Source organism: Lissotriton vulgaris, chromosome 7 (assembly GCF_964263255.1).
Source record: "Lissotriton vulgaris chromosome 7, aLisVul1.2, whole genome shotgun sequence".
Taxonomy (NCBI): Eukaryota; Metazoa; Chordata; class Amphibia; order Caudata; family Salamandridae; genus Lissotriton; species Lissotriton vulgaris.
The window spans coordinates 373,445,854-373,471,844 of NC_141695.1; the positions used below are offsets into that span (position 1 = coordinate 373,445,854).

The 25,991-nt window shown below is 50.2% G+C and overlaps 1 protein-coding gene across 4 annotated transcripts in view; it reads left to right on the top strand.

The window, feature by feature from the left end:
• PPP6R1 (protein phosphatase 6 regulatory subunit 1) overlaps positions 1 to 25,991 on the top strand; it is a 1,178,344-nt gene that overhangs the window by 713,915 nt on the left and 438,438 nt on the right. For all 4 annotated transcript variants that reach the window (XM_086930305.1, XM_086930304.1, XM_086930307.1 and 1 more), the window contains exons 16-17: positions 21,230 to 21,287; positions 21,385 to 21,530. In XM_086930305.1, the coding sequence (XP_086786431.1) occupies positions 21,230 to 21,287; positions 21,385 to 21,530 (204 nt within the window). The remainder of the gene's footprint in view (positions 1 to 21,229; positions 21,288 to 21,384; positions 21,531 to 25,991) is intronic.

Consider the following 25,991-nt stretch of genomic DNA (forward strand, 5'->3'; position numbering starts at 1 on the left):
CTGAAAAAGATTTGGCGCGACCGGGCCCAAGTTATTATGGTGGCTCTGGACTGGGCACGAAGGTACTGGTATCCCGAGATACTCAACATGGCGGTCAATCCCCCGATCTGACTGCCTCTATGGGAGGATCTTCTGTCGCAGCAGCAGGGAACGGTCCTCCACCCGTACCTGCCCAGCCTCCACCTCCATGCGTGGAGATTGAGCGGCGACAGTTGACAGCTTTCGATCTTCCTCCCGAAGTCTGTGATGTCATTCTGGAAGCCAGGCGTCCCACCATGAAAACGGTATACGCCTGCAGGTGGAACAAGTTTATTGGCATGGTGCAGAGCAAAATCTGTGGATCCCCTTTCTGCCCCTCTTTCTGATGCTCTTGTGTTCCTTCTGCCCTTGGCCCAGCAGGGCTCTGCTTTGGGCACTATCAAAGGTCATCTTTCTGCCATCTCTGCCTTTCTATGGCTTCCAGATCAGCCTTCTCTTTTTAAGTCCCCGGTTATTAACCGTTTTCTGAAAGGCATTACGCACACTTTTCCTCCTGTGCCGTTCATCATGCCACAATAGGACTTCAACCTGGTCTTGAAATTTCTGATGTGCTTTCCCTTTGAGCCCCTTCATATCTTTCCTTTGCGTCGTCTTACTCTCAAGACGGCTTTCCTGGTAGCGATCACCTCTGCCAGAAGAGTGAGTGAGCTCCTGGCTCTTTCTTCCAAACCTCCATTCCTTCCTGTTCATCCGGACAAGTTGGTTTTGAAGACCCGTCCTTCTTTCTCGTCACCGGGTTGTCACGCCCTTCCACATCGGCAGAGAATCACTTTGCCCACTTTCTTTCCACCTCCGCATCCTTCAAAAGAGGAAGAGAGGCTCCACCTTTTGGACCCAAAAGAGCACCTTCGTTTTATCTGAAGCGCACACCACAGTTCCGGGTGGGTGACCAGCTATTGTTGGCTACGTGGGCACCAAAAAAGGATGGGCCGTGCACAAACGAACCATCTCTCGGTGCATCAAAGCTTGTTACTCCTTGGCTAAGAAAGAGCCTCCTGTGGGACTGCGTGCCCATTCTACCAGGGCAACGGCAGCCACTACTGCCTTGGGACGCGGCATTCCCTTGCAGAACATCTGTCGGGCAGCTACGTGGGCATCGCTGCACACATTTACCAAGCATTACTGCCTTGACAGTCCAGTCCGGAGAGACAGCTTCTTTGGCCGTTCTGTTCTCCGTGCCTTTCTGGTGTAATCCGGTTTGCAGACCCACCACTGGGGTTGGTATTGCTGGGGTATCTATTCTAAGGTAAGTAATCTATAACTATTGTGTCTCTTTCAGATGCACAAGTTACTACTTGTGTAACGATATATCTGTAAGAAACATTAGTTAGTGATAGATTCCTTACCTTAGAATATCCCCAGGCGTCGGACTGGATCCGGAAAGTTTTCGCTAGCAGTACCTCTGCGCGTCAGTAGGTGGCGTCGTGACCTCCTTTGGTCACACTCCTGCCCCAATTAGACTTCTTGGACACCCTGGTCTTGACCCAATTGCCAGCCTTCTTTACCAATTTTTGGAAAGAGACTGGACCTTGGTCCACCTAGTACTATAGTTACTTAACAGAAGCTCTTACATAAAAAGATTATAAGGTACATCATAGTCTTGCACTTTGTTACCTTTTAACCAGCCACCTAGAGTTTTGACTGAGAAATCAACAAAATCTAACCATGTCTGACTGTAGGTTTTGTGAGGCTCCCTGAATCTAATCCTGTATTCCTCAGTGATGAGTCCAAAGCCCTCAATCAAGGTCTCTTTCATGGGTTCATAAGACTCCGCATCTGCCTCATTCAGTGCCATGAGTCTGCACTTTCCTTAAAACAGCTTCCAGAGTAGAGCCCCTATAATTCTGGCTGAGGCACCTCATCTTACAGGCCCTCTCAAAGGCTGTAAACTACTTGGTGATATCTACACCCTCTACACTCCCTTTGGTGATCATATGGTTTAAAGCTACATCCTTCTCTCTATTTACAATTTTGCAGGCACCAGAGATGGAAGCTATGCGCATCCTGGCTCTCTCTTTTTCTCTGGCTAAGATTGAAGTTTTTAGAGCTATCCTCCTCGAAAGCTTTTGAAGGTCTGCATCTTGTTCATCTTCTTCTTCTGAGGTACTAATAGAGTTATTCCCAATAGATGTACTGTCAGTAGAGGAATTTGAGGACTCCTCGCTGAGATCTTCATCCCCTGTATCCTTAGGGCTATCTTCCATTGCCGTGGCTCTATCCTGCTCAGAAAGCAGGGTCTGTAAATAACTTGTTAGGTTTAGACCCAATGGCAAGTTTCCATGCTTTGTAAAGGTCCTTAAGTTGGGCCAACTTAAGTTTCCTGTGGGAACGCAGGTTGAGCGCCTGGCTATTGCCCTGTGCCTCACACATAGTATTCGATCAGTTGGGACCTTTTTAGAAAGTTAGAAACAATTTAGCAAACTATACTTTTGAAGGGCTAACTGTCTAGGGTACTTATAAAATTCGATTACAGTTGGATTGGGTGGCTTAAGCAGTCCCCTAAAAGTTTAAGTTTAGACATTTTGAAAAATCAACAACAATTCCTAAAATGATTTTTAACTAATGCCTATTGTAGATTTTCTTCATGGAGTCACTTATTGACCAAGTAGTATCTTCAAATGTCTTGTATCCCAGGGCTGAACCACCAGTGTAGGGAGCTGGCACTTTAAATAGTGGACTAAGACGAGGTACACTGTGTGTAAACAGTCCAGACAACACATTGGTTTTCAGAGGCAGAAATGATTATACTAAATGCTCTCTTGTTTTAGTTGTGGGTAAGCAGTTTAGGCTTGTCAGAGGGTAGTGCTCAGCATTTGTTATACTCACAGAGGCAATAAATAAGTGACACATTCAAGAGTAAATCCAAGACCAATTTGTAAAAATAACTTGTTTTTATATAAATCTTAATACCAGGAACTTCTTTATCAGTTAAGAACTTTTTTAAATATGAATTTTCACAGGTAAGTAAACGGTACACTTAAATGCATCTTTACACAGCAAAGCTTCCCTATGGGAGAAAAGACATATTTTGAATAATGTTATTTACGATCAGTTTCTGGGGCTCTCCTTCTGGACTTGAGGCCGTAGAGTGCCAAGGTCCAAAGTATCACCAGCAGTTACTTGTTACCTGCCCTGGGGCGTCCTGGTGCTAAGGTGCTGGTCGGGTTGGTAGCTGTGTGTGCTACACCGGTGGAAAGAAGAGGGGGGCACCTAGAAACAGGCTGCATAGGGGAGCTTGGGGACAAGTACAGAAGCTCCCAACTGGGTGCTCGGGTCACAAGGGTTCTGGGAACAAGGGGTACAGCCGATTTGTCGGTACCCGGGCTGGGGCGCTCAGCTGCAGAGTGGAAAGGTCTGCTGGGCATTGCGGTTGTCGGTCTTGCCGGTTGTGGGTGCAAAATCAATGCAGCTGGGCCACTCTAGAAGTGGTTCTTTGCGGTGCTGACGTCCCTCGACGGCTGCTCTGGTCTCGGTTTACTGGGAGTCTGTATTGGGCTCTCATGCTCTCTGCTTGCTGTAAGGTGTCCAGTACTCTGGTATTGGTCCTGTGCAGCTACGGTTGGTCCTGGTCCCTCTCACACAGTAGTGGTGTGCAGAGCCGACCTTCTGGAGCACAAGTTCCTCTTCCTGGGAGGCTGCTGCGTTGGGCTGGCCGGGACGCTGCAACTCTGTGTACAGGACTTGGCGTTTTTGGTACTTGCAGACTGCAGGAGAGTAGCTCTTCTACTCCAAGAGAGATTGTTGGCATTTTGCAAAGGGCTGGTCGTCTCCAAGTGTTCTTGGAAGATGTTCAACTGCAGAACAAAGGTGCTGGTCTTGATTGTCGAGACTGGTGCAGGCAGGCAGGGTTTGGTGCCAAAAGTCCACAGTAAGTCATCAGTTCTTGCTTTCCTCGCAGATCTTCTTTGGCCTCTTCTTCGGGATCCAAAGAATCTGAGTTCCTGGTATCAGGGGTGCCACCTAAATACTCAATTATGGGGTGTTAATGGGAGTGACCGGTAGAAGCCAATGGGTTACCTACTTTTAATGTGTCTACACTATTAAAACCAAAGGGGATGCTGGGCGGAGTGTTGAACATTGAAAGCACTCACCCACAGTCAACTGATCTGGGTTTAATCCATCATCATTCTTTAGCTCACTCAGCCACCCTAGTTCAGACTTGGCCATATGCAAATCAGTCTGACCCTGTTTCTCATGGGAACAGTACAGCCCGAACTGCCAAGCAATGTCTTACCTGGAAAGCATCCTGGGACTGGTTTCTGGCTAATCAGCCGTCATCAGCTAGGCTAGCTTGAATCCAGTCTGGGCATACCCTGCCAACTTAGGGAGAACGAAACAAAACCAACAGGGATGCTGGACGGAGTGTTGAACATTGCAAGCACTCACCCTCAGTCAATTCTCTGTAGGGAAGTGGCTATAACCCTGACCCAAAGAGATTGATTCTGCCAAAACTAAGATGATCGAATTATAAAATTCAATTTCACATCCGGTAGCCCACCATAGGGGTGTAACTAGCCTGAGAGGGGAACATGCTTTCTGACTAGCTAATAATTTTTCCACCTCTCCTGGTGCCAAATGGTCCTGGGGCAAGTGGTGGCATTTCCCCTGTCAGGGCAAGCCTTGGGTTGCATGTTAAAGGCGGCTGAGGCTTTTGAAGCCACCTCCCTTGATATGCTAATCACTTATTTACAACAAAATGGATGAGTGCCCCCAAGAGGTGGACTAATACCTCTATTCAAATTGATATCGAGGTGCATTTATTGCAACCCAAAGTAGGATAGCCTTTGTCCTTAGAAGACCCCTCACTCACCAACCTAGTTGATGACATGCTTCATCATCGGGGTCCCACCTGGACAGCCGAGTGACATCCAGGTGTACTTCGACACCTGACTACAGTGGAGCTGGTTTTTTGGTTTTTATATGTGCAGAAGAAGTACTAAAAAAAGTGTATATTAAAATTGTCCAATACTACCCACTCGTAGAATTTATTCTGGAGCGTTTTGGACAATGCTAAAATAATTTGGGACACCTTTGCCCGATTAGGTGGGCTGTTGATGTCAAAACAAGTCGTGTCGTGTTTCTAAAAAGAGGTCTACATGTTTCAACCTACGTGCAAATATGAGGTTTTCGTCCGGACCAATGTGATGCAGGCTGGGTGGTATACGCACGCTAAGGCGTACCCTGCCCTCGCCTGCTGAAATTTCTAAATCACAAATATCGTGATTTGGTTTAAAATGCTGTTCTTCTCCACGATTGCCGGAAAAAAACTAGAAGCGCTCTGATTGCGGGCTTCGTGGGCGTCCCCGGTCCTGTGTTTGAGATCGTTGCCACAATTTGTGAAGTGATTCTGCATGCAGATTCGCCTATGCAGGTAGCCGTGCGGGAGCTAGGCAAAAAGGGGATGAACATGTCAAAAAGGGGCACTTTCCCACGGTTCCAACACCTGTGACTAACCAACCCCTCCCAACCCTCCCTGCAAGTTGCCAACCCCATTCCGGTCACAGCCTTTAACCATGTGTAGTGGTGGGTTGGTGCAAGGCCAGGTCCTGTGACCAACCCCACGCTGCACATGACTATCGGCCAGGTGTGGGAGGAGTTTGGCCACAGGGTCTGGCCCTGGGGACATCATACACAGGACCTTTTTTTTTTAATTAAAGGGGAGGCAGGCCACATGGCCTCTCTCCCGAGCCATATTAGGCCCCGGGGCCCCCCATTGGCCCTAAAGGGTCAGGTTATCCCTACACTTATTTGTATTTTATATCTGAAAGAAACAGGTTAGTATTAGATTCCTTATCTTAGAATATCCCCAGGCGTTTGACTGGATCCGTAGCAGTACCCTTGCGTGTCGGTAGCCGACGTCTGCGGCTCCGCGTCCGTCGGGGTCATGGGCGCCGTGATGATGTCGTCGGAGTACTTAGACGCCGCCTCCGCGTGCTGACGTCAGTTATTCTTTTTTCCGCACCAGCGGCGCAGATCCGAAAAAAGTGGTACCTTAGTCATTTTTTGACTAAACTTTTTACGATCCCTTTTGATCATTCTTCGAGTCTTCGACTCCGAAACGGTGCCGGTAGGGATGTCGGGTTTTAAGGCCTGTGAGGACTGCGACCGACTGATGTCCGTCACCGACCTTCACCGCCGATGTCTCCACTGTCTCGGCGTCGACCACGACGACAAGACCTGTTCCGACTGCCGGGCCCTGACTTCGAAAGCTAAGCGCGAGCGGTCCCGCAAGCGACTCGAACTCCGGCAGTCGGCCCCGCGCCGCGAGAGGTCCCAATCCGGACAGAGGTCGAGGGATCGGTCGCGGGGTCGGAGCCATCATAGCTCCGGGAGTCAACATGACTCCTCAGGTTCGAAGTCGTCAGGTAAGTACAAGAAGTCGAAGAGACGTCATCGCTCTTCCGACTCACCCAGACGCTCGCGCGACGCGGCCGGGGGTTCGGGTAACACCGCCCACGCAGCTCCGTCGGAGTCGCGGGCGTCGCGGCCTGCCCCATACCCTCCAGTCCCTGGGCTGCACGTCCCTCACTCAATCAATCAATCAATCAGTAAAATTTATATAGCGCGCTACTCACCCGTAAGGGTCTCAAGGCGCTGTGTGGGGGGGGGGGGGGTGGGGGGGGGGGGGGTCGCTACTGCTCGAACAGCCAGGTCTTGAGTTGTTTCCTGAAGGCGAGATGGTCCCGGGTCAGCCGTATGTGAGTGGGGAGGGAGTTCCATGTCTTTGCTGCCAGGTAGGAGAAGGATCTTCCTCCGGTGGATTTCCGAATGCGTGGGACGGCGGCGAGGGCGAGGCTGGCCGATCTGAGCTGGCGGGTGGGTGTGTAGAATGTGAGACGGCTGTTGAGCTACTTCGGGCCTCACTCCTCCTGCGGGCCCAGCGGACCCGTCTGGGGGCCCTAGTGGGTCAGGTGCTTCGGCCCCGACGCCGCCGGCGCCTTCGGGCTCGGCGCCGCAGGGTCCCACTGGATCCGGGTCGTCACCGGTTGACCTGACGACCTCACCGGAGCCGGTCCCTCAGGTGTCACCTCCGGCACCGTCATCGGGCGGCGCAGTCCCCAATGCCTCCCTCGATCCGTTCCGGCGCCAGAGCGGCGCCGCTCTCGACGCCGATTGGGGAGTTTTACTTCAATGAACTGGGTGATGAGGGGTCTAAGGACCCTCTGACACAGGAGTGTCAGTCCCAGGAGGACTGGACAGGTGGACTTGGGGATGCCAGTGGTCTGGACACCTCGCCAGACACGGGTTTTGTCTCACCTCCTACCGTGGCTTCGGAGGAGGGGGCAACCTACAGTGTGTTGACGACGCGGGCGGCCAAGGCCTTGGGCCTTGCACTCCCCGTCGCGGCTGTGAGGACTAACCTCACTGAGGTCCTTAAACCGCAGTCCTGCTCGGCTGAGCCTTTGCTGCCGTTTGAGGCCTTGACTGATGTTCTTTTGGCCACTTGGTCCAGGCCCGCTACAGGTTCGCCTGTAGATAGGTACGTGGCCACACGCCACCGCCTGGCCCCGGGCGACCCATGTTTCCTGTCCACCCATCCCACCCCCGAGAGCCTGGTCATCCAGGTCTCAAACTCCCAGTCCGCATTCCCGTCGGCTCCGCCGGACAGGGAATCCAAGAGGTATGAGCAGTACGGCAAAAAGGTCTTCTCCTTCCTGAGGTTGGGACTGCGGTCTTCCAACAACACATGCCTTTTGGTGCCCGCCACACCCATTCTCTGTGGGACACGGTCGCAGAAGTGCTGCCAGAATGCCCGTTGGAGGTACGGGGTAAACTCAGCCAGGCCCTTGTGGAAGGCCGGGATGCAGCACGGTACTCTATCCGGTGTGGGCTGGATACCACCGACTCACTGGGCAGAGCGATGGCATCGACTGTGGCGATTCGTCGCCACGCCTGATTGAGGTCCGCCAACTTCTTGGCGATGTCCAGAATACACTTATGGACATGCCGCTTGATGGCCGTCGCCTTTTTGGCGACAAGGCAGACCATGCACTTGAGCGCTTTAAGGACTCCAGGGCTACGGCCAGGTCCTTGGGCCTCTCGGCCTTCAAGTGGGTGCATTTTGCTCCTTTCGTGGCCAAGGAAGGGGCGCCCCCACATGTGCTGCCAGCCACGCACTGCAGGCTAACATCCAACGCCGTGGCGGCCGTGGAAACCGCCGTGGCGGCGGTCGGGGACAACAGCGAGGTCAGTCCACACCTTCCCCCGCAGCATCCGCCTCGAAACCCTCCTAGTCCGTGCTTCCAGGCCCATGTGACGCATGTGGGGGGCAGGGTTCACCATCACCTCCTCCACTGGCGCACTGTCACATCTGACAGGTGAGTGCTGCAAATCGTCCGAAGGGGCAACTCCCTCCCCTTCGAGGCGACCCCTCCAGCCATGCCACCGCAATACCACCGCGTGTCGGGGGATCATTTGCGACTTCTGTAGGAGGAAGTTACAGCCCTCTTGGCCAAGGGGGCCATTGAGCGCGTTCCTGGGCCAGAAGTAGGGTGTGGTTGCTACTCCCACTACTTTTTGGTACCCAAGAAGGGCAAAGGGGGCCTACGCCCTATCTTGGATCTAAGGAATGTAAATGGCTTCCTCTGGAAGGGCAAGTTCAAAATGCTGACACTGGCTCAGGTCTGAGCTGCCCTGGACCCAGAAGACTGGATGGTAGCGTTGGACTTGCAGGACGCTTATTTCCACATCCCCGTCCTGCCGGCGCTACCTGCGGTTCACGGTTGGCCGCGAGCACTTTCAGTTAACCGTGCTCCCCTTCGGCGTTACCAGCGCCCCACGGGTGTTCACGAAGGTGATGGCGGTGGTTGCAGCTCATCTACGCAGGTTGGGGGCTTCAGTCTTCCCCTACCTAGACGACTGGTTGTTTTAGGCGGGCTCGTCCCAGACAGTCGTCAGCCACCTCCAGCCGACGGCAGACCTCCTGCACCAGCTGGAGTTTTCCATCAATGTGCCGAAGTCACACCTGTGCCCCTCTCAGAAGCTCCTCTTCATCGGCGCAGTTTCGGGTTTGTCCACCCGAACAGAGGGTTCGGGATATTCAGGCTCGGATTCCACTCTTTCAGCCTTTATCCCGGGTCTCGGTCAGGTTGACGCTGCGGCTTCTGGGGCTGACGGCCTCCTGCATCCTTCTGGTGCATCACGCCCGGTGGCGGATGCGGGCTCTGCAGTGGGACCTGAAGTTTCAGTGGGCCCAGCATCAGGGCAACCTGTCCGCCCATGTCCTGATCTCGGAGGGCAATGCGAGACAACTGCAGTGGTGGCTCACGGACCGCAATTGGGTCAGCGGCAGATCCCTCTCCCTACCCCAACCGGAGCATGTGGTTGTGACGGACGCGTCCCTCCTGGGCTGGGGAGGCCACACGGGAGAGGCGGAGATCAGAGGCCTCTGGTCTCCGGCGGAGTCCTGGCTCCATATCAACCTTTTGGAGCTGCGGGCGATTCGTCTAGCACTGAAGGCATTCCTCCCCTCTGTCCGGGGGAGTGTAGTGCAGGTGTTCACGGACAACACCTCCGCCATGTGGTACTGCAACAAACAGGGCGGGGTGGGGTCGTGGACCCTATGCCAGGAGGCTCTGCGCCTCTGGCAGTGGCTGGAAAATCAGGGCGTGACCCTGGTGGTTCAACACCTGGCAGGTTCTCTGAACACCAGGGAGGACGAACTCAGCCGACGGTGCATGATGGATCACGAATGGCGTCTGAACTCTGACATGGTGCAAGGCCTCTTTCTGCAGTGGGGAGAACCTTGGTTAGATCTATTTGCCACAGAAGAGAACACGCAATGTTGTCAGTTCTGCGCGTTGGAGTTTCCAAGGCGGCACTCGCTCGGCGACGCTTTTCGTCGCGAGTGGAGTTTCGGTCTGTTGTACGCCTTTCCACCTATACCACTTCTGCCCAGAGAGCTGAAGAAGATCAAACGCAACCGGGCACAAGTCATCCTTGTGGCTCTGGACTGGGCACGAAGGTACTGGTATCCCGAGCTACTCAGTATGTCAGTCGATCCCCCGGTTAATCTGCCTCTTCAGAAGGACCTTCTGTCGCAGCAGCAGTGGACGGTCCTCCACCCGAACCTGTCCAGTCTCCACCTCCACCTGTCCAGTCTCCACCTCCATGCTTGGAGATTGAGCGGCGACAGTTGAGGCCATATGACTTGCCTCCTGAAGTCTGTAATGTTATTCTGCCAGCCAGGCGTCCCTCCACAAAGTCGGGATACGCCTGCAGGTGGAACAAATTTGTGGCATGGTGCACAGCAAAGGCTGTGGATCCTCTCTCTGCCCCAATTTCTGAGGTTCTTCTCTTCCTCCTTTCTCTTGCCCAGCAGGGATCTGCTCTGGGCACTTACAAGGGCTACCTTTCTGCCCTTTCAGCCTTTCTGAGGCTGCCTGATCAACCTTCCTTGTTCAAGTCCCCTACTGTAACTTGTTTTCTGAAGGGCATCACACACATGTTTCCTCCCGTTCCATTTGTGATGCCTCAGTGGGACTTGAACCTTGTCCTTACTTTTCTGATGTGCGCTCCCTTTGAGCCACTTCACAACTGTCCTCTCCGCCTTCTTACATTGAAGACTGCTTTCCTGGTTGCCATCACCTCTGCCAGGAGAGTGAGTGAGCTCCAGGCTCTTTCATCCACACCTCCTTTCCTTTCTGTCCATCCGGACAAGGCTGTGTTGCGGACTAAACCTTCTTTCCTGCCCAAGTTTGTCACGGCCTTCCACATCGGGCAGTCCATCACCTTGCCCACCTTCTTTCCACCTCCGCATCCCTCCCTCCCTCCCTCCCTCCACCGTCTGGACCCAAAACGTGCGATTTCATTTTATTTGGATCGCACACGCCAGTCCCGGGTGGATGACCAACTCTTTGTTGGTTACGTGGGCGCTAAGAAAGGTCGGGCGGTGCACAAGAGGACCATCTCTCGGTGGGTCGTTTTGTGTATCAAGGCTTGTTACTCCTTGGCAAAGAAGGAGCCTCCTGTTGGGCTGAGGGCCCATTCCACTCGGGCCACGGCGGCTACTACTGCCCTGGGCCGGGGAGTCCCCTTGCAGGACATTTGTCACGCAGCTACATGGGCCTCGCTGCACATGTTTGCAAGACACTACTGCCTGGACAGCCAAGTCCGGAGGGATGGCTTCTTTGGCCGCTCTGTCCTCCAGTACTTTCTGGTGTGATTATTGGTTTGCAGACCCACCACCGGGGTTGGTATTGCTGGGGTATCTATTCTAAGGTAAGGAATCTAATACTAACCTGTTTCTTTCAGATGAACAAGTTACTTACCTTTGGTAACGATATGTTCGAGGCATGTGGGCTGCTGAATTCATATCTGTGCATAGATCGCCGCCTAGTGTTGGGTCCGGATGATTGCACATTGTTGTCCTGGAAGAGTCTTCGAAGTATCACGAGATAGGTGGCTCCTCCCCTGGACTGCAGTGCGCATGGGCATCGACTCCATCCCCAGATTGTTTTTTTCCGCCATTGGGTTCGGATGTCTTTGGTTCCCTCTTGTCGGAATCGATAAGAATCAACATTAAACTTTCATTGAGACCAAAAGGTCTTTAGTCTTACGTCGGTATTGTCTTGCGTTCGGCTTAACAACTTTTCCTCGGCTCCGAGCCGAGCTCTGTACTTGCGCGTGCTTTCGGCGCGGAGGGCCTTGTCGACGCTCCAGACTCATCGACCATTCATCATGGACCGAAGTCCATTCAAAAGATGTCCGGTGTGTAACTCGAAGTACCCACACATCGACGTCCACCTGGTGTGCAACAAGTGCCTGTCGCCGGACCACGATGAGGCCAAGTGTATGGCCTGTTCGAGATTCCGGTCCAAGAAGACACTCAAGCTCCGTCGAGCTGCGCGCCTGGAGACCCAGCAATCTGCACCGGCGCCTACGGACATTTTCGATGCTGGGGAGGTCGAGGATGAAGATATCCAGGACGTCTCAGAATCTAACCCCGCGTCGGATGTCGAGGAAGACTACGACGCAGGGGCCGAAGCTTTCGAAAGCGGAGAAGTCGTCGAGGAGGTAGGAGACGACGACGGGGCCCTTGGGGCCATAGAGGATAGCTCGGACGAGGAGATTCCTCAGACTGACTCTGGGGCCATGCCGATCGATAAGGCCCAGGTCGAGGGGACGCCTTCGGGCCTTACCCAAGACCTTGATATGAGTTCCTCGGCCCCGTCTGCAGGCCCGGCCACGAACATTGGTACCGAGTCACTCCCGGTGAAAATGAAACCGAAAGTGAAATCTACGGTCTCGACGCCAGATACTGCGCAGGGGCAGATATCGAAACCGAAAGTGCGCATCGCATTGGTCAGATCGAAGACTTCGGAGGCCTCAGCGCCGAAGAAACCTAAGATGGCCGTCGAGCCGAAGGGCCAAGTCAAGATGGCCGAGCCGAAGGCTACTGCGTCGAAGACAAAGGTGAAGGGGTTAGACACGGTCGCATCGACGCCGAAGACAATCGACGCCGGCAAGGGTCGGATCGATCACTAGAAGACTGTCGACGAGCCGAAAAAGTCTCTTGCAGACCCGAAGAAGCGGCCCGATGACCCGAAGGCCCTCTCTGCCCCGCTTCCACACGACAGGGCCAAGGGAGCTGCGCCGAGTGTCGACACCGAAAGTGGCCTTGAAGGACTCCACTCCGAAACCGACCTCTAAGGACTCCGTCGAACCGGCACGTCCATCTGCCGCGTTCACAAAGAAGGTCACTGAGTCCCTGTAGCGCATGAGGGACGGCACCGCGGCAGTCGAGCCGAAGGACCCTCCGCCTGCCAAGCCTCTGGAGAAACCGGCAAAGGCGTCCACGCCGATTCTCTTTACCTTGCCGCCTAAGATGGCACCGAAGGCTTTTGCAGCTAAACCGGGGGCCGGCGTGCCAGAGAAGGTCTCTTCGACGCCTAAGGCATCGTTAGCGGTCCATGGCACGCGGCCTCGACAACTTTCAGAGTAGGAGCGTCAAGAACATTTCATTGACGCCGAAACGGTCAGGCTTTCCCTCCTGAAGAGGAAAATCACCCCAGAACCCCAATTGGAGTCATACAAAATCCCCCTAAAGAGGAAGATGGATTCTGCTGGTACCCCAGCCTTGGTGGAACCCATTTCACCACAAGCTCACGAGGTCTCGCCCACTTACTCCGACGTGGACGCTGGTGAGGGCGATGACGAGGATGAATATAGCTATCTAGTCTACACAGACCCAGAGGACGTGACAGAGCCCTGGTCTGCCGGTGGTGAGCCTGGGGATCCACATTCAGGACAAGACCCTCAGCTCTTCTCTGCTAAGACTTCACCCACTGAAGACTCTGCGGCTTTCAATGCCCTCATTGAGCGGGCAGCAGCCAATCACAATGTCCAGCTGCATGCTGACACTGTGGACGTAGATTTCCTCTTTGACACCTTTTCTGTGTCTGAAAAGACTGTGAAAACTCTGCCAATGCTGAAGGGCGTTTTGAAGCACGCTGCTGAGGTCTTCAAAGAACCCACCAGGGCGAGAGTCATCAACCCGAGGATTGACAAAAAGTACAAGGCGGCGCCTACGGATCCTACTTAAATTAAAGGACAGTTGCCTCTGGACTCCCTGGTTGTCTCGAATGCCCGGAAGAGGGACAATTCTCAGACTACGGGTGATGCTCCTCCCCCAGACAAAGAATCCAAGGTCTTTGAGGCTTCAGGGAAGAGGGTAGCAGCGCAGGCAGCTAACATATGGCGCATCTCAAACACACAGGCGCTCCTGGCGCGTTATGACGGGGCTCACTACGATACCCTAGAGACCCTTTTGCAACACCTGCCTGATCAATATAAGGAAGGGGCTGAGATGCTAATCCAGGAGGGGAAGCTGATCTCCAACGCTTCCATAAAGTGCGCTCTGGACGCGGCTGACACCGCTGCACGCGCCATTAACACTAGTGTTATGCTTCGGAGACATGCCTGGCTAAGAATATCTGGATTCAAGCCAGACATCCAGACCACCATCTTGAACCAAACAGTCAACCCAGATCACCTGTTTGGCCCGGAGGTTGATACCACCCTTGAAAATATGAAAAAGGACACTGACACTGCAAAATCCATGGGTGCCTTGCAGTCCCAGCAGTTTCGGGGTGGGTCCTTTCGTCGCTCCAATACCAGAGGCACCTCAAGGGGTCAGCTTTCGCAGTCCGCGCAGTTCTACAAAGGCAACACCCAGACTACTTATGCCAACACTTGCACTTATTGCAGCAGGAGGTCAACGTCATGCTGCAAAAAGGGGCAATAGAGCATGTGCCCATGCAGGAGAGACGCACAGGAGTTTACTCCCTGTACTTCCTGATTCCAAAAAAGGACGGGTCCCTCAGGCCCATCCTGGATCTCAGGCCCCTCAACTTTTACATCCTGTCAGAGCACTTCCACATGCTTACACTGCAGCAAGTGCTCCCGCTGCTCCAACAGGGGGACTTTCTCGCAACTTTGGACCTGAAGGATGCGTACTTTCACATTCCACTACATCCTTCACACAGAAAATACCTCCAGTTCACCATCCAAAACCAGCACTACCAATTCAGGGTTTTGCCTTTTGGGGTCACCACGGCACCCAGGGTGTTCACGAAGTGCCTGGCGATGGTGGCGGCACATCTGAGACGTCAAAACATCCACGTCTACCCCTATCTGGACGACTGGCTCATCCAAGCGAAGTCAGCCCAGCAGTGTGCCGACCACGTGTCCCACACCATTCACCTCCTGCACGATCTGGGATTCTCACTGAATTACACAAAATCCCACCTCCAGCCCGCCCACATACGGCAGTATCTGGGTGCGACCATAGACACTCTGGCGGCCACAGCACAGCCAAATTCAGTGAGAGTCAGCAGCATTCAGTCATGATCCAAAAATTCAGACCTCAACACTCGCTTCCAGCAAGAGTGTTCATGCAGTTGATAGGCATGATGGCCTCCTGCATCTCCATTGTCCCGCACGCAAGACTACATATGCGTCCGCTTCAGGAGTGCTTAGCACGTCAGTGGACTCAGGCTCACAACCAGTTGAAAGACCTAGTTTTGGTGAGCGGTCGGGCATACAACTCTCTGCATTGGTGGAATCCACGAAACCTTTGCAAGGGCCGACCGTTCCAGGAGCCTGTGCCACAGATTATCCTGACGACGGACGCTTCTCTCCAGGGATGGGGAGCGCATGTACTCCAATACACTGTGCAGGGACTATGGACGCAACAACAGGGAAAGATGCACATCAATGTTCTGGAACTGATGGCGATCTTCATGGCATTAAAAGCATTCAAGGTACATCTGTGCAACAAGGTCGTGTTGATTCGGACGGACAACATGACGGCGATGTACTACATTCAAAAGCAGGGAGGAACACACTCTCCGCAGCTGTCTCATCTGGCTCAGAGCATGTGGAAGTGGGCCATTCAGAGGAACATCTTCCTCATGGCAGAGCATCTCCCGGGCAAGGACAATCAGATGGCGGACCTGCTCAGCAGGCACAGCCACCAGATGCACGAGTGGGGGATACATCCATCAGTACTCCAGCCGTACTTCCAAAGGTGGGGTCATCCAGAGATAAACCTGTTCGCCACAAAGGAGAACGCAAAATGCCAAAGCTTCGCCACCAGGTTCCCACACCCACAGTCGCAGGGCAATGCGATATGGATGAACTGGTCAGGCAAATTTGCGTACGCTTTTCCCCCAGCACCTCTGATTCCACTGATGGCACGCAAGCTCAGGCAGCACTCGATGACTCTCATCCTGGTTGCTCCAACGTGGGCTCGCCAACCATGGTACACCACGTTTCTAGAACTGTCCGTGGTACCGCATCAGAGGCTACGTCTCACACCCAGCCTTCTGACGCAGATCCATGGCGGCATTCAGCACCCAGATCCGCAACAGCTCAACCTGGCGATCTGGCTCCTGAAGTCCTAGAGTTTGGCTACCTGCACTTACCTTCCGACTGTATGGACATCATTCGGGAGGCAAGGAAGCCCACCATTAGAGCCAGCTATGCGGCAAAATGGAAGCGGTTTGTCATTTATTGTGCAGACCACAACATTAACCCGCTGGATGCTTCTATTCAGAACATCATCTGTTACCTTTTCCATCTGTACAAGTGTAATCTGGCCTATGCTTCCATTCGCATTCATCTGTCTGCAATGGCCGCTTATCTCCAAAATAGGCAGCACCTCTCCCTCTTTAAGGTGCCTGCCAGCAAGGCTTTTCTGGAAGGGCTCAAACAAGTCATTCCGCCACGGACTCCACCAGCTCCTGAGTGGAACCTCAATGTGGTCCTTACCAGGCTGATGGGTCCTCCCTTTGAACCACTGCATTCCTGCGAGATTCAGTTCTTGACATGGAAAGTGGCTTTCCTCATAGCAATTACATCGCTACGGAGGGTTAGTGAATTGCAAGCCCTCACAATCCAAGAGCCATTTATCCAAATTCATTCCAACAGGGTGGTGCTTTGCACTAACACAAAGTTTCTACCCAAGGTTGTGTCTCAGTTCCACATCAACCAAACAATCGAATTACCTATTTTCTTTCAAAATCCTGAGTCACTGGCGGAGCGGATGCTCCATACCCTTGACGTTAAACGGGCCCTAATGTATTACATCGATAGGACCAAGGATTTTAGGAAAACTAAGCAACTCTTTGTCGCCTTTGCACCACACCACAAAGGTAACCCTATTTCCAAGGCTGGTATTGCTAGGTGGATCGTTAAATGTATCCAGATCTGCTATATAAAAGCAAAACGCACTCTTACCATTCCGCCAAGAGCCCACTCCACCAGAAAGTTGGGGGCCTCTATGGCATTCCTTGGAAACATTCCTTTGGAAGACATATGTAGAGCAGCCACATGGTCTACCACACACACATTTACTATGCATTACTGTGTTGATGTGCACTCCAAACAGCAGGCAGCTGTAGGGCAGGCTGTTCTCAAGACACTTTTCCAAACTGCTGCAGCTGGCACGGGCGGCCGCCGCTAATGGAGGGACTGCTATGTATTCTATGCACAGATATGAATTCAGCAGCCCACATGCCTCGAACCGAATATGCTACTTACCAGTATGCATCTGTTCTTGGCATGTAGGACTGCTGACATTCATATCGCCCGCCCTCCTCCCCGGCGCCTGTAGTAGCTGCAGTATTCACATATACTCATAGCATGGTCACCATTCACTGAGTTTCACTCCATCTTGGCCACAATGGCTAAAAACAATCTAGGGATGGAGTCGATGCCCATGCGCACTGTAGTCCAGGGGAGGAGCCACCTATCTTGTGATACTTCGAAGACTCTTCCAGGACAACAATGTGCAATCATCCGGACCCAACACTACGCGGCAATCTATGCACAGATAGGAATGTCAGCAGCCCTACATGCCAAGAACAGATGCATACTGGTAAGTAGCATATTCGATCTGTAAGAAACAGTAGTTCGTATTAGATTGCTTACTGCCCCACCCATCCTCCCCGTTCTGCGAACCGATATCTAGGGCTAAGGTCATCCCCTTTCAGGACCCTAGTTTCAATGGCACCAGTGTTGGTTTTTAACATGGCTCAGCGTTTCTGGCGGGGAAAAACTGTGTCTAAGAACTGACGTCAGCACGCGGAGGCGGCGTCTAAGTACTCCGACAGCGCCGACAACGGACGCGGAGCCGCAGACGACGCCTACCGACGCGCAAGGGTACTGCTACGCATAAAGTTCTGGATCCAGTCTGACGCCTGGGGATATTCTAAGTTAAGGAATCTAATACTAACTACTGTTTCTTACAGATATATCGTTACCAAAGGTAAGTAACTTGTTCTTCAGGACGGGACAGTCCCCTAATGGCTGCCAGCAAAACAAAAATTCAGGTTGCTGGCAGCCAGTCAGTGATTAGTCCAGCTCTCTAGGTCAATCAGAACGCTCCATTTTCAAACTGGTGGTCTAGCGCGATTCTCTGGAAACTCTTGCGGACCCATCCATTTAGGCATACAATTATTTATTACGCTAAATTTCTCAAACTCCTGAACGAATTTACACCCAATGACAAAAAGCACATTTTCCGTACCAATGTCTAGCTTCCTGCCAAATTTGTTAAATTCCGTTTATCAGATTTTGCTGTAGCCTGTGTTCAAGAAGTCTATGGAAAATGCATGGGAATTTTACATTTTGGGACCCTCCCTTTTTTCTCAGCTACTCTTAACGGATCACCCTGAAACATTTCAGGAAGCGCCTGAAGAGGATTAACTTTTTTGTTGTTTTGGAAAGTGTTGTGAAGGTTTGTCAAATGGAACGAAAGTTATTAGCAAACCAAAGAACACTTTCTGTGGAAGAACAGACTTAACTAGATCGTGTGTGTGTGTGTGTGTGTGTGTGTGTGTGTGTGTGTGTGTGTGTGTGTGTGTGTGTGTGTGTGTGTGTGTGTGTGTGTGTGTGTGTGTGTGTGTGTGTGTGTGTGTGTGTGTGTGTGTGTGTGTGTGTGTGTGTGTGTGTGTGTGTGTGTGTGTGTGTGTGTGTGTGTGTGTGTGTGTGTGTGTGTGTGTGTGTGTGTGTGTGTGTGTGTGTGTGTGTCTCTCTGTGTCTGTGTCTCTGTGTGTCTGTGTCTCTGTGTGTCTGTGTCTCTGTGTGTGTCTCTGTGTGTCTCTGTGTGTCTGTGTCTGTGTGTCTCTGTGTGTCTGTGTCTGTGTGTCTCTGTGTGTCTGTGTCTGTGTGTCTCTGTGTGTCTGTGTCTGTGTGTCTCTGTGTGTCTGTGTCTGTGTGTCTCTGTGTGTCTGTGTCTGTGTGTCTCTGTGTGTCTGTGTCTGTGTGTCTCAGTCATGTCTTTTGCCAAGGTCGACGTCCTCTAAATTCTGACTGAATAAAAGGGATCTGAGCTATCATTTTGAACAACAACATTGCATGTCCTGTCTGAAAAGGGAGCCATGCCACTCATTGCAGGATATTTGGTGTATTTCACGTTGCTTGTGCTGCTGACAACACATTTGAAAAAGGTGTTGCCTTTTTCTTTAGTCAGCAGGTTGAAATATATCATTTATTAGTGATCTGGTGTCCATATTATGAAAAGTCTACACTGACAATCAGTAGGGATCACAGATCGAAGTGTTAAAGTGCTACAGCTGATTTGCTGTTAGATTTATTTGTGAACAAAGCTTGGCATTCATATTTTGTATACGTGACAAGCTTTTTAGTCTTCTATGGCTAATTTAAAGCTGTTGACCGTATAAGAATGTTTGTGTTTTGAATGCGTCTTAGTAAACTAGATGTATGCTCTTCAGTCGCTAATAGATCTATTCTACAGTGCCCACATCAGAGTGTTAGATTGATTCTATTGCTTTCCTCTGAGAGGACAAGAACAGTTAACTGTAGTGCTTATACTGATAAATGCTAACTGTTATGGGCACTTGGTATTCTATTATGGGTGTTTGTTCTAACCACCTGGAAAGCTGTTTGGTACCAGGCTATGAACTCTCCAATATGAAGCCCATATTTTGTAATTCGTTATTTGGTTTAATCACAATTTAGTTTTGTATACTGAGCTGCTGGGTTGGTTTATTGTTGTGGGGCTCAAAGTATTGACTACTTGAGTTCAACCACGTGAAGCAAACAACTTGTTTTGGCAATTTCTTGACAGCTCTGTGTGGTCAAAGTGCTTTACGTTGGCGCACACATGCTTTCATAAAACTTGCCCATGCTTCTTACTTATTATGGGCCCTTTGATGCCATAGTAGACTATTTTTTTTTTTGGGGACTACATTTCTGCTCTTTAGGGTATCATCTGCAATGGTACTTACTACAAGCTACATTTGTTGTTCTCTTGAAACATGAATCATCTACCCAGTACTTTTTCCTTTTCTCTTGCTCGAATTGCCTACAAATGGCAAAGGTGTAGTGTTTGAAATCCTGAAAAGCCTCACACAACGGACATAGCCTCTCCTCTGCATGGGTTAAATATATGCATGGTATTTTTACGCATTAAATAAGACCGTAGAAGGGTCCCTACTACAGCCTTCATACCGCACCTGATCACTGTGTGGGTGTATTGATTGAGATGCTTTTTTGGGTAGGAAAAGAAGCAGCTGTATAGAAACCTTTCTTTTTGGAGTGCTTTTCTATTGAAAGTACATGTGTATGGGGTCTAAAACGAGGCCATAGTCATCCTGCTCTGGCCTAAACATTCAAATGGTACATTGTTACAGTAACTTGTGCCTGAGAATTATTACCTGCAGTACCATTGGGAAAAGGCACTGGGCCTCTGTCAGTTAAATTAATAGGCTGTACCACATATTTAACATGCTAAAGACTTAGATTCAAGACAATTGCAAACCTCTTCACTAGCTGCCTATTCCTTTTATCATGTTGTAGCTTCCCCTCCATTGTGCAGTTCATTCAAAGCAGTAGACTCTGCACCATGTTCCCATAAGGCTTCGGATAGTATTTGCATTCACTCTGTCCAACATCTCTTGTGATTGCACTGCTTGTTTCGATTTTAGTCTTGCAGTTGCAGTCTATGAAGTCGACTGACATGCTGCTCAGTACTAACGCCCAAGACATTGACCTGATATTTTCAAGAGGACAACCTTACATCTGACTTGATGCATTTTTGAGTTTCATCAATTGAACTCCTACATCCCTCATTTCTTTCTTTAATATTTTTTTAATTTTGAATTCGTCAAACGGCAAAACTACTTCTAATGATGACACATGATATTGTTTCTAGGAGGAGGCAAGTTACGAAAGATTATTATCTGAAGGAACATCCTAATCGGATTGCCTCTTGGATAGTTTGAATAATTTCTTTTTAACTCCATACAGTTGACATTGTCTACATTTTAACCTTTCAAATTGGTTATTTGGTGGTAAACCATTCAAAGTTAAATGTGTAAGTGACATCGCAGATTTTTTACCTGAAAGCTGTGGCTACTTAGATGACGTTCAAATTATGCTACCATATAAGGAACGTTATGACTGCCATTGCTGTTTCTAGCATGACAAAATGAATAATTGAGTTGTTTTGAAAGGAGTGCTGGGCACATTTAATAGCTCCTCCAATGTGCCACTGACCCACAGTGTTCATGCAGCTGTTCTCCCACAGTTGGATTACTCAAGCTTTTCTTGATTGATGATTTCCCACTTACACTTTTGGTGACCAGTCACTAATACCACACTCTCCCCTTTTTTTTCCTTGATGCCATTTAATACCATATATCTGTTTTTTTTTTTTTTACAGTGCTCCCTTTGATAAAACAGCCAACATTACATTTTCTCTCCATGCTGATGATGACAGCGTAAGTACTTTAATGAGCTCTTCTAGTTCTCTTGAGATATTTTCAAACTGTGTGTTTTTCCCTGTGATATTTCCTTATCCTGTCTCTCTGCCTGCAGCCAAATGCCAACCTCTTTGATATCTGCTGCAAAGAGCGGATTCAGCAGTTTGATGACGAGGATGACGATGGTTCTGACGGGGAGGACATCTGGCAAGAGAAGGAAATACGTTTCTCCTCTGGTACAGTGAAGACTTCAGGCACCAGGTCTGATATCCATTCTGATTGATCATTTTATGTTAGGAGTGGGAGCGGCATAGCTGGAAGCTATTGTATTCCTTCTGAAATATTTTACTGCATTCATTTTGTGGTCCAAAAATCTACGCTCATTCACAGCGCTAGTTTTTTCGCTACTTCAAATCTCACCTCCTCACGCAAACCCTTCAGACTTTCTTCTGTTAGGAAGATCTCTTTTGCATCTGGAATAGCCCTAAAACATGACCCTGGGCTAATGTATAAAACGTTTTCCTGTGTCTATTTTAAATTAAGACTTATTTAAAAAAATTACAGACACAACATATTACTTAACCCAGACATCGAATAATGCATGTCAAAATATAGGGAGCTAAATGGTTTACAATGTGATGTCCTACCTTATAAAGAAACTGTGAAAAACCTACCTACTTCTCAAAATAAGTCTACGCTATTGAACCCATGGCTTAAATCAAGAGAACACATACTCTCAAAGATCTGCAGCCCTTCTCATAGCTTTGTTTAGTTTCTTGAATTTATATTTATATAAATTACATATGTTGTCCTGTCCCATGTAAATCGCAATTTACCCAGTGACTTGTTGTTACATGTATCTAGTGCTACTTAACATATGTAGAATTCCTGCTTTATCGTGCCAACACCTAGGGCAATCTGCATTGGGTTCCGTGTATTAAGTAACCTGGCACGCAACTTAAATGTAGTCTGTTAAATCTCACGGAAGTTGACCTCTCTTGCCTGCTGGTAGGTCTTATGCCTGTTACTCAAAATATTTTCACAAATCTTCCTCCATTTGCCATATTGCATGAGTTTGAGTGAGAGAGGGTGCAGCTTGTGCATCTAACCCATGAACACCAAAAAATATTTCCACTGGAGCTGCTTCTCCCCTCCTGCAATTCAGAAAGAAATTGAAAACCCATCTCTTTAATGAATAGGAACTTAACATTTTCTAACTCATCAATGTGCATCTCAGGGCTGTTGCTCACTTTTTCAGTGCAGGAAACAGCTGTCCAACATCACTCAATAAATATAGAACACACCTTTAGGAAGGTAGGATCCTTCTAGCATGGTTACCCCCACATTGTGCCTGGTGTGTTTTTGACTTAAACTGCTGGGATCCTGCTATTCAGTACCCCAGCAACTGTACTTTCTCCCCTAAATTGAAATAAGTAGTCTGGCACCTCCATAATTGGCTACTGGTGTACCCTTGTAAGTCCGTAGCATGTGGTACTAAGGTACCAAGGGCATAGGTATGCATTGTGCCACTCATGGAAGTCGACATAAGCTACGATAACAGTCCTGCCATTGCAGCGTGTGTGTTTGTGCTTGCACCTCTCACAACAGATATAGGTTTCCTTATATCTGAGGTCACTGCGCTTAAAATCTATGGCTCTTAAGTTCTGAGGGCAGGGTGCTTGGTTATAAGTGTGAGGGTGCCCCTGTATGAGCAAGACACCCCTAAAAACCTCGGGTCGTTTCTCCGGGCTTTGTATGTGCTGTCAACCGTTTTTAGACATATAGTGGCCATCCGTCATTACGAGATGCCTAACTATATAGTGACTGCATCAAACCTGGCCATGGTTGGTGTCAAACATGTTGGAATCATACACCAACACCAGTGTTGGATGTATGATCCCAAGTACTGGACTGGGGGCTCCTTGGGGGACACCCCTGTACTCCCTGTAACAGACTTTCAGGATCTGCAACCAAGCTAGTGCTGCTGACGATGGCTGACACAATTCTGCCCTCCTGCTGATGAGCCAAACCTGAGCAGGGGAAAGTAGAACAATAGGTTTCCTGTCACATGGAGGAGTGACCACCTCCCAAACAGGACTTTGTGTATTGGGGTAGGGACGCTTGCCAGCCCACCAAACTGCGTTGAAGGGCATATTTGGTGGCCTCCTTGCATACTCCAGTTTGAGCCAGTTCAGGAAACCTTGGTTTCTGCTCTAGCGCGAAACGGTATAAAGAACATGGGAGTATCCTCCCCTCTGTCCAGCCCCTCCTCTGGTAGAGGACCCAGAGTTGTTGCAAACCTTTCCTTAGTGTACTTAAGGGCTCCCCTGTGGGTGGGTCCTTAGATTCGTCGTGGGACAAGACTCAACTCTAAAACTATATAGCTCTTGAATCGTCTGGACACTTGGAGTCCTTGGGACAGCAACTGGAACAGAGACCGCACCCAGAAAGACTCCTGCTGCTCCTGGTCTCGCATTTCTTCAAGTCTTCTTTGTCGTCTGTGCTTCATCCAGGTTCTTCAACAGAGCTGTGGGCATCAAGGACACCCACGAAGTCTCCCTTGGAGGTAAGGAGTCACTCACCTGCATCTGCAGGCACGGCAACGAAGCTGACCGGTCTGCTGCTCCTGTATTATTATTATTAAATCGGTTTTGTACAGCGCACGGTTACCCTGGAGCATCCCAGCGCTTTGCCAACAGAGAGTATCAGAAGTAGCAAAGACCGAACCGGTTAACAGAAGAGGAAAGTTTTGAGTTGTTTTCGAAAGCGCAGAAGACAAGGTTTAGCGCGTAGACCTAGAGGGAGGGCATTCCAGAGGGTGGCGACGTTAAAGGAGAATCTCCTTCCTCCTGATCGGGCTTTTTTTACCCTAGGGACAACAGTCAGGTGTTGCTGGTCTGAGCGTAAGGTTCTACTGGCTTTATACGGGATCACCATCTTTGAAAGGATGGGGGGGCCTTTGCCTTGCAAGATTTTATGTGCAAGGCAAAGGGATTTAAATTTCACTCTTTCCCGTATTGGCAGCCAGTGTAACGCCCTCAGTGCTGGTTTTGCAGAACGAGACATAGGGATGTTGTAAAGCATTCGTGCTGCCGCATTCTGAACTTGTTGGAGTCTGTTCAGAGTGCTCTCAGGGGCACCGAGGTAGATCGCATTACTGAAGTCTAATCTAGACATAATTAGGCCCTGGATTAAGAGCTTCCTGGATAGAAATGGAATGAGGGGTAGTACCTTACGTACCGATCGGAGGAGACCAAAACAGGCACCCGCTAATTTGGAAGCCTGGGTTCTGAGAGAGAGATCTTGTTCCAACCAAATGCCCAGGCTCTTGATCTCAGCCTTTGGTTCAGGAAGAGGACCTAGGCAACTGGGCCAGGCCAAGCAGGGGAGAGAGGGTTTTTTTGGTCCCATAAGCATAATCTCTGTTTTGGACCCATTCAGTTTGAGTGCTGAGTCCCCCATCCAGGCATGGACCTTTGAGAGGCAGGCGTGAAGTATCTGGGAGTTTTCTATGGATTGGGAGAGGGCGAACACCAGTTGGGTGTCGTCGGCATAGCTCACGATCTTGATGTTGAATGGGGCCACCACTTCCTCCAAGGGAGCCATATACAAGTTAAATAGTGTAGGGCTCAGGGAGGAGCCCTGAGGCACGCCACAGTGGAGGTGAGTGGATGCCGATCGTGCGCCCCCTTCCCAAACCTGGAAAGATCTATCGCTGAGGAATGACCTAAGCCAATTCAGCGCTGTCCCCATCACTCCGGCATCCGACAGTCTCTGGAGTAACACTTGGTGGTTAACAGTGTCAAACGCTGCACTCAGGTCCAGGAGGATCACTGCCACTGATCCCCCGGAATCCAAAATGCAGCGTGTCTCCTCCATGACTGCCAACAAGGCGGTGTCAGTGCCTTGACCCGGGCGAAAACCTGTTTGAGAACTTCTTAACACGCCATAGGACTCAACAAAATTAGATAACTGAGAGTTAACTAATTTTTCCGCGATTTTACTCAGTCCTGGGAGGAGCGAGATAGGCCTGTAATTGGCCATGTCTAGGGGGTCTAGGGAGGGTTTTTTTAAGAGGGCTTTCACTATTGCACTCTTCCAATTAGTTGGAACCATACCCGTACCTAATGAGGCGTTGATAACTTCGGTGATGGGCTCCACGATGGAAGGGGCAACCTGTTTAAGGATCCTCATGGGGGCAGCATCCTGGGGGGAGCCACTCTTGATAGAGCATAGAACTTTAAAGACTTCATCCTTAGTGACTGGCCCAAAGGATTCCAAGGTTGTCTGAGGACGACCTTCCTCCTCCAATAGCTCAGGTCCTATCTTGGGCTGGGGTAGAGAAATGAGAATTTTTTCAATTTTAGAGTGGAAGTATTCTGCCAGATTGTTGCATTTAGCTTCCAAGTTCTCAGTGGGGGCAGAAGGTGTAGGAACCTTCAAAAGTTCTTTAACCACCAAGAAAGTTTCTCTTGAGGAGTTTGAGGCATTATTAATTTTTTCCTCGAAAAACTGAGTTTTAGCCAGCCGGATGGAGATCTTGTAGCTCCTCATAGCCGTTCGGTATTCCTTCTTACTAGCTACCTCCCAGTTTTTTCTCCAAGCACGCTCTAATTTTTTGCATGCCCTCCTTATAACCCTCAGCTCAGGTGTATACCAAGGGGCGGTGTGAAGTCTTTTCTCCTTTACTCCTGTCGATCTTATAGGGAGAATGGCGTCTAA